Source organism: Barbus barbus, assembly GCF_936440315.1.
Source record: "Barbus barbus genome assembly, chromosome: 27".
Classification (NCBI taxonomy): Eukaryota; Metazoa; Chordata; class Actinopteri; order Cypriniformes; family Cyprinidae; genus Barbus; species Barbus barbus.
The window spans coordinates 1,434,529-1,446,856 of NC_136755.1; the positions used below are offsets into that span (position 1 = coordinate 1,434,529).

General features: G+C 36.4%; 1 protein-coding gene across 1 annotated transcript in view; it reads left to right on the plus strand.

Annotated features, from left to right (window-relative positions):
* Positions 1 to 12,328, plus strand: part of LOC306847240 (oxysterol-binding protein-related protein 7-like) — a 63,390-nt gene that overhangs the window by 11,024 nt on the left and 40,038 nt on the right. Inside the window, exons 11-14 of the mRNA XM_079381078.1 lie at positions 9,155 to 9,288; positions 9,617 to 9,709; positions 9,789 to 9,963; positions 10,089 to 10,375. Coding sequence (XP_079237204.1) covers positions 9,155 to 9,288; positions 9,617 to 9,709; positions 9,789 to 9,963; positions 10,089 to 10,375 — 689 coding nt within the window. The remainder of the gene's footprint in view (positions 1 to 9,154; positions 9,289 to 9,616; positions 9,710 to 9,788; positions 9,964 to 10,088; positions 10,376 to 12,328) is intronic.

A 12,328-nucleotide genomic window follows, 5' to 3' on the forward strand; every position in this document is an offset into this window, starting at 1 on the left:
CCCCAGGTTTAGTGGGCTCACAAAGCTCAATATAAACGTTCTCCGTCAACTCCACAGCCGCAGTTTGATTCACTTCTCATGAATGTCATTGCAATTCACTTTTTTTACTGAAGGTTAAGAGATGTTCTTAAAAATAATGAATTTTAAAGCTTTTACAAGGCAGGAATAAACGCTGCTTGCAGCAAAAGTTTGAGAAGGCAGCAGAAAGAAAATGTCTATGGAATTGAATCTTATAATAATAATAATAAAACAAAGTTATAATATATAGGTTTGTTTATGCAAATTATGAAAATTTGCTAGAAGAAAAAGCCATAAATCTAATATCTAACCGAATTGCCTCGATACCACCGAGTATCGAAAAACGTCTTGTAGTTCGGTACCAAATTTCGATACCTACGGGGTTAATCTCATTAACGTCAGTGAGCCAATAAACCTGCAGCACTAGGTGTGTTTGACTAGAAGTGACGCGGTGCTGATAGATCAGTGTTTGACCTCCGCGAGAGCAATTCGAAAGCGTACGGAGCAGTCTGCTCGGTCCGTGTACGTTTTGATAGTTTGTTTTCCAATTTGAAATGAAATAAGCAGAAACGAGAAAACGGCACCTTTATTCGTTTTTTCATTTTTTTGAAAAAAACTAAAAAACGAGATTTCGGGTTGATATTTCGTTTTTTAGTTCAGAGGCATAAAACGAATAAATGACTTCAAAATTCGTTTTCCACATGTGGGCGGTCCTGAGACGCCCCCTTCCGCCGATTGGTCAAGCAAATCTGAGCATGTGACGTCATCAGTAGTCGCTCAGGTCTGTTCAACAAAATAATAGTCCTCTAACGTTACTATGGCTACCGATTCTTAAACTGTACAGGGCAGGTCCCGTTGGGCTTTCTTCTGTGCAACTTTACGCGTTTCACAGAAATCTTTACATCAGAAATATTAAATATTAGTCTGCCACCAGCCCGTTTTATTTAGCTGTGCAGAGTTAAATCTGTGTGGTGAAGCTGCGCTAGACAGCGCCGAGCGAGAGAGGATCACTGACCAGTGTTCAGTCAGCAGTCAGAACTTGGGTATACATTTTTACTGAAAATGACCCGTGAGTATGATTGACAGGACGATAGCGGAGGCAATTAAAAGCGCAATATAACTTCTGTTAACAAAAACATAATTTTTTTTTTTTTTTTTTTTTATATAAGTGGCTTTGTCTTTGTTTTAATCAAATAATTGTGAACCACAAACCGAGCCTTCGTTTTAAAGGGCGATTTCCAAATATATTTTATTTATTTGTTATAATATGGGTATTATGTCACCCGTCTTATTAGTTTGATTATAGTAGGCTATACACAAGTTTTTTTTATTGTACTATTTTACTGTTGTTTTTTAATTAACAATATATCATAACTTATAAAGATCAAAATCTACAGAAGAGATTAACAAATAACATTGGTGTTGTCATAAGTTAACTAATCAATGGGAAAATTTCCTCACCGGCACAACCCTATTCTTAATGTTGGCTACATGTTACAGATTTAATGTTGAGCACATAATGTTAAAGGCTTCTTAAATACCATTACACTCGGTTGAAGAGTCAAGAAGGATGTTAATTTACTGTAGATTTCAATCTGTCATTGGTTGGTGACCCGGTGTAATTATAATAGCATAAATAAAAACAAATACACGTAATAGGCTATGTATGCCAATAGGCAAAACACATCTGCTTTTCCTCTAGATCACTTTACTATGGAAGCCCGTTTCCGCCAATGAATAAAAAATAAAACAAGGTAATTGCGACTTTTTATCTCGCAATTCTGACTTTATAACTCGCAATTCTGAGATATAAACTCGCAATTCTGACTTTTTTTCTCACAATTGCGAGTTTATATCTCACAACTCTGACTTTCTCGCACCATAGCAAACCACTCTCCGTGTAAGGCTTTTGGACGCGGTTGGACAGTAGCCTATTACCGCCGGGCTTTCAGACACAACATTCTTCATTTCTTTATAGTTCTGAGTTTGAGGCAGCTTCTATCTCGTTATTTTAATAACAGCTGTCAAGTCAAAAACTTATTATTGTAACACTATTATTGATAGCTCATCGGCAGCTTTATTTCCAGAAATCCCTTTATGTGCTGGTACAGCAGAATCCGACTGTCCTTCGAGAGCATAATACTTCATTCATACTTCATTTATAGCTACTGCAAAGTTTAGCATCAACCCAAATACACACGGTTCAGCTATAAATCTGAATAAAAAAAATACAAAATAAAAAAACAGTGTTTTTGAGCAGGGTTGGAACTAAATTCTGCAGGGCTGTGGTCCTCAAGCAACTGAATTTTGCACCCCTGAATTAGATTGCATTTATCTGGAATATGGCTTCCTGTGTTTGGACATTTTCATAAACGTTTTCCTGAATATGCTTCTAAGATTTTACAATAGTTTACAGCCAGAACTGCAACCAGAACGAAACCAACTTATATTATTATTGTCTATAGCAACGATAATTTAATCACATAAGTATTATAGGCCTGTAGTCTATATGAAGAGTTCAGATGCAAAAGCCTCTAAGTGCCATCTGAAATTTTCTTCTAAAATGAGCATTTTTCTCAGGTACAGGTTCTTTTCATTGTTATTAAAGTAAAATAACTGAATATAAACGAAAAATACAAATTTTAGAAGAATTTCAGATGGCATTTAAGCTTTTGCATCTGAATTCTTCATATATAATTGACTAAATAATTTTCATTTATTTATAATTTATTTATAATTTTCATTGGGGATGTCTTGCTTGGTCGATATCTTACAACATTAAATACAGGAGATAAGATAATTCTATAGCAAGAACATAGAGATGAAAGCGCGCTTTATGCGAGAGTGAAGGAAATCCACCTGGGTGCATTCATATATATCCACTCTCGTGTTACAATAATACGCGCTTTACTTGACAGCTGTTATTAAAATAACGCGATAGAAGCTGCCTCAAACTCAGAACTATAAAGAAATGAAGAATGTTGTGTCTGAAAGCCCGGCGGTGTCCAACCGCGAGCGCAAAACATAGAAATAAAGAATGAGTCATTTTTATGTTTGTTCAAAAATCATATTCGGACGCAACATTCAACTAGTTAAATATATAGTTCAGCTAATTGAACAAAGTACTGCAAAGCCTTACACGGAGAGTGGTTTGCTATGTGCGAATTGCGAAGTTCATATCGCAGAATTGCGAGTTATAAAGTCCGAATTGCGAGATAAAAAGTCGCAATTACCTTGTTTTATTTTTTATTCATTGGCGGAAACGGGCTTCCATAGTAAAGTGATCTAGAGGAAAAGCAGATGTGTTTTGCCTATTGGCATACATAGCCTATTACGTGTATTTGTTTTTATTTATGCTATTATAATTACACCGGGTCACCAACTAATGACAGATTGAAATCTACAGTAAATTAACATCCTTCTTGACTCTTCAACCGAGTGTAATGGTATTTAAGAAGCCTTTAACATTATGTGCTCAACATTAAATCTGTAACATGTAGCCAACATTAAGAATAGGGTTGTGCCGGTGAGGAAATTTTCCCATTGATTAGTTAACTTATGACAACACCAATGTTATTTGTTAATCTCTTCTGTAGATTTTGATCTTTATAAGTTGTTATGATATATTGCTAATTAAAAAACAACAGTAAAATAGTACAATAAAAAAACTTGTGTATAGCCTACTATAATCAAACTAATAAGACGGGTGACATAAAATACCCATATTATAACAAATAAATAAAATATATTTGGAAATCGCCCTTTAAAACGAAGGCTCAGTTTGTGGTTCACAATTATTTGATTTAAAACAAAGACAAAGCCACTTATATAAAAAAAAAAAAAAAAAAAAATTGTTTTTGTTAACAGAAGTTATATTGCGCTTTTAATTGCCTCCGCTATCGTCCTGTCAATCATACTCACGGGTCATTTTCAGTAAAAATGTATACCCAAGTTCTGACTGCTGACTGAACACTGGTCAGTGATCCTCTCTCGCTCGGCGCTGTCTAGCGCAGCTTCACCACACAGATTTAACTCTGCACAGCTAAATAAAACGGGCTGGTGGCAGACTAATATTTAATATTTCTGATGTAAAGATTTCTGTGAAACGCGTAAAGTTGCACAGAAGAAAGCCCAACAGGACCTGCCCTGTACAGTTTAAGAATCGGTAGCCACAGTAACGTTAGAGGACTATTATTTTGTTGAACAGACCTGAGCGACTACTGATGACGTCACATGCTCAGATTTGCTTGACCAATCGGCGGAAGGGGGCGTCTAAGGACCGCCCACATGTGGAAAACGAATTTTGAAGTCATTTATTCGTTTTATGCCTCTGAACTAAAAAGCAAAAAATCAAGCCGAAATCTCGTTTTTTAAAAAAAACGAAAAAACTAATAAAGGTGCCGTTTTCTCGTTTCTGCTTATTTCGTTTCAAATTGGAAAACAAACTATCAAAACGTACACGGACCCTGCTCTCTATATCGCGCAGTTTCGCTTACTTGACACCATAGGCGTAATTTACGGGTGGGACGGGTGGGACATGTCCCCACCACTTTTTACCAGGCTCGATATTGTCCCCACCACTTTTAAAAAGTAACTGAAAAATAGATTGCGTAAGGTATGTATTAAGGAAAAGCACCATCTACAAATCGTCACTCTTCATAATCTAATTAATTAATTTAACAATTTTTTCCGCCGGTCAGAAGCTTTTCAACATCCTCAAAGATGAATATTAAGTCTCGTTGTGAAACTATCGCGAGATACGCGATATGCGTCATGGGATGTAGTTTCCTTTCCCTATAATTAATTAGTCTACAGATCATGTACCTCTTTTAAAATTTGTTTGTAGTCTACAATGTTAATACTGTATTTTAGTCTTAAGGTCTCTGCACACTGAGTCCGAAATTTTCGCATGCGTTTTTTCGCATTCGCAATCTTAAAAATTCGTCACGCACAGATACCTTGCACACTGAGTCCAATGCGTTTTAATTAATCCGTTGCGAAAGAATTCGCAATACTATACAAAATGTCTTCAAGCAGTGAGGATGATTTTGTTGGCCTCTCTCTTTTTAAAAAAAGAAAAAGGAAATATTGGGTCCATCCAATCCTTAGATTGCGCAGAGAGGAAGGAGAGTTCCACCTCCTTATCAAAGAGCTGCGGGATTATCCCGAGAGATTCAAAGTTTATTTCAGGATGTCAGTGCCTCAGTTTGATACTTTGCTAGCGATACTGAATCCACATATTAAAAAGAAGACCATCAATTTCCGTGAACCAATTTATCCTGAACAGACTGTCTGAGGTATGGATACAGACACAGACACACTCACACACAGACACACACACACCCCGAACTGCGGCATCGGAAAGGTGCGCGCCAGGCATAATAAAATAGGCAACAGCAGTTCTTTATATTCTGTATCTTTGTATTCCGCAATTTGTTTGTCATAAAGTGCTCTGTGCTGCAAGACGAAGTGTATTAATTTGTTTGACAACATTTTGGATTTTGGCTTTCGCTTGTACGGTGGCTCTGAATGGTCAAAACACCTTCTCAAAGCATCTCAAAATGCTTTATACGGATGCGAAAAACGCAAAAAATCGAACCCGATCCGATTTTTTTTTTGACGGACGACAATTTCGGAGGCAGTGTGCAAACGTGATTGACAACGTGAGGTCGTATTTATTTTTCAACGGGCGAAAATTTCGGACGAAAAATTCGGACTCAGTGTGCAATGGCCTTTACTGTGCGTGGCTGCTTCACTAAAAAGCTTCTTATATCACTTCCACACTTTCTTTTGGACATTTTGTTGATGTTTTAACATTTATGCTATAGGTAGCTACATTTACCGTTAACTAGCCTTTACATGTGGGGTGGGGGAGGAAAAAATATAGCTTTTATAAAAACGTCATAAAAAAAGATTCGTCAAAACAATTTAATTTATTTAATTATTTAATTAATAAAGGTAGTTTAACTATTTCAAACACAAATGAACTCTCATTCATGTTTTACACAAGGTTTTGCGTAGTTCAGGATTGGTTAAATTATTTGATTGGATGAGGAAACATTTTGTGGGCTTGTCTTGACTCTTGACGTAATGTTGATTCTTCGTTCAACGCGTGCATTGATCACACCTACTTTTACTAGCAAGTTGTCCTTTTAGCAAGTTGTTCCACATTGTGAATGTTACGTTTTGCTTATTTGGATGTTTATAGACATATTTGTGAATGTGATGCATGTGTGGAAATTAAGTGCATTTCCAACTCTGAACTCAGTCCCCAAGTAAATTCGGTTATTAAATAAACAAATTGCAAAACGTTTTGTGCGGTGTCCCCACCACTTTTCAAAGCAAAGTTACGCCACTGCTTGACACAGACTGAAGCTCGCGTGATTATTTCAGCGTCTGCCGTCTCACTAAATGAGGACATAAACACATGAACAACAGCTCCAGAACTGCTCTGAGAGTCACTTCGTGAGCATTTTACCGTTTGATTTGAGTAAAACTTGCGTCATATTCACACAGAACTGTAAAGGTATTCCCGGAAACCCGTCAAAATAAAAGTTCGGTTTAACTTGGAAGACACTGCAGTAGAAATATATTAATATTGTTCAGCAGAGTGTACATACTGCTACTATTACAATTATTAAAACTCTTATTTGTTTAAGTAATTCACACAACATTTCTTCCATGTTTTAATTTTAATAGTAACATTTTGTTTGCCAAAATAAATAAAGTTTTATTTTCAATAATTTAAAAGAAAAATGAAATTAATGTTTTTTATGCCTTCATTTGAAAACCAGATACAGAACACAGAATTTCTGAGGAAAAAGAAATCATTTCATAAGGCGGTTTTAAGAATAAATTTGAATAAACTTAGTTTTTATGCATTCAAATAATTAGACCTACTACAACACAGAATTTAATAACAATAAAACATATTGTGAAAGAAAATAAAACACTTAAGATTTTAAATTTCTTGAAGTCTTTAACAACCTAGAATAAATGAATAGAAATGATGATTCTGTCTGAGCTATGTGTTTTAAAACGAGCACGCACTAGTGTAAACTGAAAACTATTTGAGCTTTATTAAAATTATTTGTACTGATTTATTGTGTTGTCTATATTTTGTTCCTTTGTGCAGTGGCTCGAGAGATGAGTCCTTGAGTCTGTGTACATGTCAACAAGCTGAAAAGAATAAAACCAAAGTTTTTTGAGATAATGTAATCTTGTTAAAACTGTTTTCATAAAATTGGTATCGAAAAAAGTATCGTTCAGGAACCGGTATCGAACTCAAGGTATCGATATCGAACATTTTTGAACGATACCCAGCCCTAGTTAGGACAATATTTGGCTGCGATACAACTGTTTGAAAATCTGGAATCTGAAGGTGCAAAAAAATCTAAATATTGAGAAAATCACCTTTTAAAGTTGTTCAAATGAAGTTCTTAGCAATGCATATTACTAATCAAAAGTTAAGTTTTGATTATATTTTATGGCAGGAAATTTACATGTATTACATATATCTTCATGGAGCATGATATTTACTTGATGTCCTAATGATTGTTGGCATAAAAGAAAAATCAGTAATTTTGAACCATACAATGTATTTTTGGCTATTGCTTATTTGCTACCTAGCGACTCAAGACTGGTTTTGTGGTCCAGGGTCACGTGTGTTTACTGTGTATATTTATTATGTGTGTGTATATAAATACAAACACATGCATGTGTATATATTTAAGAAAAATGCTATGTTTATATATTAAATATATTTATGTATTATATAAATGTATATGCATGTAAATATTTTCAAAATACTATGTATTTATATATACATAATAAATATACACAGTTACACATACTGTATTATGTAAACACAAACTTTTATTTGAAATTTGACAGCACTGTTTTATAGTTAAACGGCCCTGGGATTAAAAATTGCAGTTTCAATGGGGATATTTTTGTCCTTAAGGTCCTCAGTGTAATTAATCTCACAAGGTACACACGATGGTTACAGAAAATGTAGAGCAAATACTAAAATTCTAATAAAAATATTGGAATTAACACAGGCAAAATAATTAACTTTTTTTAAAAAAAATTTTAAATTTTTTATTTTTTATTTTTTTAGTTAAAGACTGTTGCGCAAGGTAGTCAGTGAAAGTACAGTAATGTCAGAACCACAGACTGGGTCAGAGCTCAAAAGTATTACAATGACAACTCTATACAAGCAAAACAACTCTTGTCACATCCTTGTCTTTATTTTTCATATTTCCTGTGCATAATTTTGCTGGCCTCTGCAGCAGATCACACTATAAATTAAAGCATAATCGCTTACTCTATGTCCTCTGTTTACTTCTGTATGACTGCGTAAGTGTTGCCAAGTCCACAATTTTCCTGCAGAATTGGGCTACCTTTTCCACTGTTTTTCAACTCCGTGGGTGGAAGCGACCCCACTAATGTGATATTGAGCACTAACAAAAAGAGCAAGCTAAGATAACCCGATCAAAAGAGAACCCAATCAAACAAATGAGAAATATATACCTTGCCATTTATTTATTCAGAAAAAATGTAATATTAAATATCTGTGAGTGGCAAACGTATGTGAATCTATAGGATTAGCAGTTAATTAGTAGGTGAAATTAGAGTCCATCTGTTCAGAGGTGTTTTCAGTCAATGGCATGAATAGCAGGTGTCAGTGCTTGGCCTTTTTTATTTAAAGAACGGAGGTCTATCAAAGTCTGATCATGTTTGTGGAAGTGAATCTTGGCACAAACAAGGAGACCACTCTACGAGGCTGCTGAATGCTTTGAAGGGGCATGTTTTCATAAAATATTCTTCCTGAGGAGGAGAGACACAGAGACGTGCCATCGAGAGTCCGTTGGAAGACCTCACAAAATTTGTGAATTCGAGTGACCAACCGAAATGTTGGTGACATGCTACTGCAGTAGACGTATCTTGCCAACCGTTAATATTCATTGGGAATGTGTAAATTGACATCTCTAGTGGTTTTAGAAAGATACCATTTGCAATTAACTACCTAAAAGCTTACAACTTGATGGTGCTATGAGGTTATTTTTTTTGCTCCATAACGCAAGATACTTTGATTTTAAATTTGTATTTTCTTTCATTCTTTTGTCTTTTATAGTACATTCATCTTTAAAATCCATCCATGAATCCCTGGCTCTAGAGCGTGAGCGTGTCAGACAGGCTTGGGCTGGACCTGACCTTCGGCAGTCAACCTCATATCAGTTGGCCACATTGTGCACAACCCTCTCAGAGGTAAATCTTTCCTCCCAGTTTGAGATGGTGCTAGTGTACTAGTACACTTCTGACTACACTGTGAGCTGCTGCTACTACTAGTATCAACTATAAACTGTTTTTGTTACTGCAGACTAGGGGATAAGCTGAATATCTTGTAGTAATTGAAAGAATGCTAGCCCTTTTGTTTTAAAATCACTTGTTTATGCAGTAAGAGGTGTGTGTGTGTTAAACCATTTTATGTCCTGATTCATTTAAATTATACACTGTATGTACTGTCTGTCATGTATGCTGTCTCTTGCCTTACATGCTTAAATTTGTGTTAGTTACTGACTTAACTTGTGTTTAGCTTGAGCTGCAGTCCCATTTAACCAGAGTTCACTCTGTGTCACTGTCATCTGATTCGTCAGATGAGTCCTACAGCACTGTGCGCCAGGATCAGGTGTGCTTCCCTACGTCTGAACTTCTAAATTCAATGTTTTTTATTTATTTATTTAAAATCTGTTGTTGTCAATATGCAGGACACCCCCTCTCAGGACCGTAAGCTATATCGTACACCTTCATTAGCAGACTCTACAGCAGAGTATTTTGATGCCAGTGAGGGGGTTTGTGAGAATTTATCTGAAAATGAAACATCCGACGAATCTGGATTGAGTGATGTCACCACAAGCAACTCTGAACCCGAGGAAGGCCACAGTACGTCTACAATTGGCTAAAATGCCTAGTTTCTACCCTACCTTCAAGTGTCATTTATAGGTGTTTTCAGTTTTGTACATATTCACTCATTTATTGGTGTGGTATTTCTTTTTTTTTTTTTTCAGAAACTGCAAATATGAAGTACAGAGCCAGTGTATCCAGCACAAATGATTTGGCTTCTAATGCTCAGGCCAGTGGGCAACGCACAGTGCTTCCTGCACACAGCACTGATAACAGCCATATTGGTATCCTCAACATCCTGTACAACAACATCGGGAAGGATTTGTCACGGGTCTCCATGCCAGTGGCTCTCAATGAACCGCTTGGTTTATTACAGCGTGTCAGTGAAGAGCTGGAATATTCTGAACTCCTGGATATTGCCAACCGCATAGATGACCCTTTTGAAAGAATGGTAAGAGTCCGGAGCATTGTGCATAAAACTTTGCATACATTTTATCCTAATTGTGTGTACCAACAAAGGGCTGATTTTGCATTTTTTCAGATTTATAAAAGCCCTTTGACAAGTGCACCTGTAGTTTGTGCGTAACCACGTTTAAATATAATTTGCGTATGCATATTCCCATCCATTTGATTCTATGTGAATGCTATGGTCACAAGCCTCCACTAGCTTTCATGGTTGTGGTTCCCAGATGTCAGGGTTTAAATCCCCCAATCAGAGCATGTATCTTAAAAAAGAAATTTTCTGCCTAATGGTTTACTTCATTTCGTCATTATCTAAGCCCAAAAAGTCTGCCATTTTTGGATTGTGTGTTTTTTTTTTTTTTTTTTTTTTTTTTTTTTTTAAACAACCAAGGGGATTTGTTATTCTCACCAAAACTTGGTCAGCGGTAGTCCAGTCTATTTAATAGTTATCAGTGTTTCCCACAGACTTGCACTCTATTTGTGACCATGTCTGTGAAATCCCAGCTAAAGTCTTTATTTTATTTATTTATTTATTTATTTTTTATTTACGGTTTTCTAAATAATCATCCTTCATAAGGTAAAGAACATTCTGTGAAAATATAATTTTGATATCTTTATTACTGACTATGACCATGTCAAAGATTGAAGTCATAGTGAAATAAATGGTTGAAATCAAACTTTGATGCTAATTATGAGAGATCATAAGTAGATTGAGACTTTAGACAGTCGAATTCCTTCAGTGCTATAAAAACACCCGCATGGGGTTTCGATTTTGGAAACGTGCAGTGCTCATGTTTATTTAACGATGTCAAAGCCTTTTGAAAAATCTATTTGTGGCGGTCAGTTTTGATATTGTGGCGGGCGCCACAAATAAATGAATGTATGGGAAACACTATTCACAATTGTATTAATAGAGTTGAGAGTTGAGTGTCATTGGTATAGCAGTGATATGAAAAGCCATGTTTCTTAATGATAGAGCCTAGTGATGCCATGTAGACAGAGAAGAGAAGTGGTCCAAGAACTGAGCCCTGATGCACCCCAGTAGCTAGATGTTGCGACTTGGATACCTCACATCTCCAAGATACCTTGAAGGACCTATCTGAGAGGTAAGATTCAAACCACTGGAGTGTGGTTCCTGAGATGCCCTTTCCAATAGGGTTGACCGTAAGATCTGGTGGTTGACTGTATCAAAAGCAGTGGACAGATCTAGCAAGATAAGTTATGAAGACTTGGAAGCCGGTCTTGCAAGTCTAGCAGTTTCGGTCGAATATCCACTTCTGATGCCAGATTGGTTGCTGTCCAGGAGGTTGTTCTGCATTCGATACGTGTTGGTTACAGACGTGACAGAATTATGCAATAGAATGATCTTATGCTAATTTTTATGCAGACAGTCTCTCTGCCTTTCTGAGAGTGGTGAGGAATTCACTCCTGTGAGGAAGAGGCCAAAACATTTCAAGATGGAGTCTGGTTTAGCTCTCTGTCCTGGGTGGGAGAAACTTGAGTTCAGAGTCGCAATGGCTCTCATTCACGAATAGAGTAGCTTATTCGTGTTCATATGCACATTCAAACTTCTCACAGAAACGTTCATATGCACATGAATTTGTTCTTAACCTTATCCTAATTTGTCAATTTGGAGTATTCTAAATGAGCAGCCGCATGCACAAGGTTAGTCATTTGCATAAAACACGCCCAGACCATCTCCATATAAGGGCTTTCCGCACACGCTTTCCTTCACAGCCTTTCATCACTCTCGTCAAAGATACTCCATGCAACCCCATGTGTGCGCTGTTTGCAGATGCGCTCTCGCCGGACCTTTGATCAAGACAAAGTGTGCAGTCCTTAAAATCAATTCATATGCAATAAAAAAAAAACTTTTTATATAGACGCAGTTTACAGAGCTTTCATTAGCCAGCTGTACAAACGTTGTTATTCAGAGAAACCT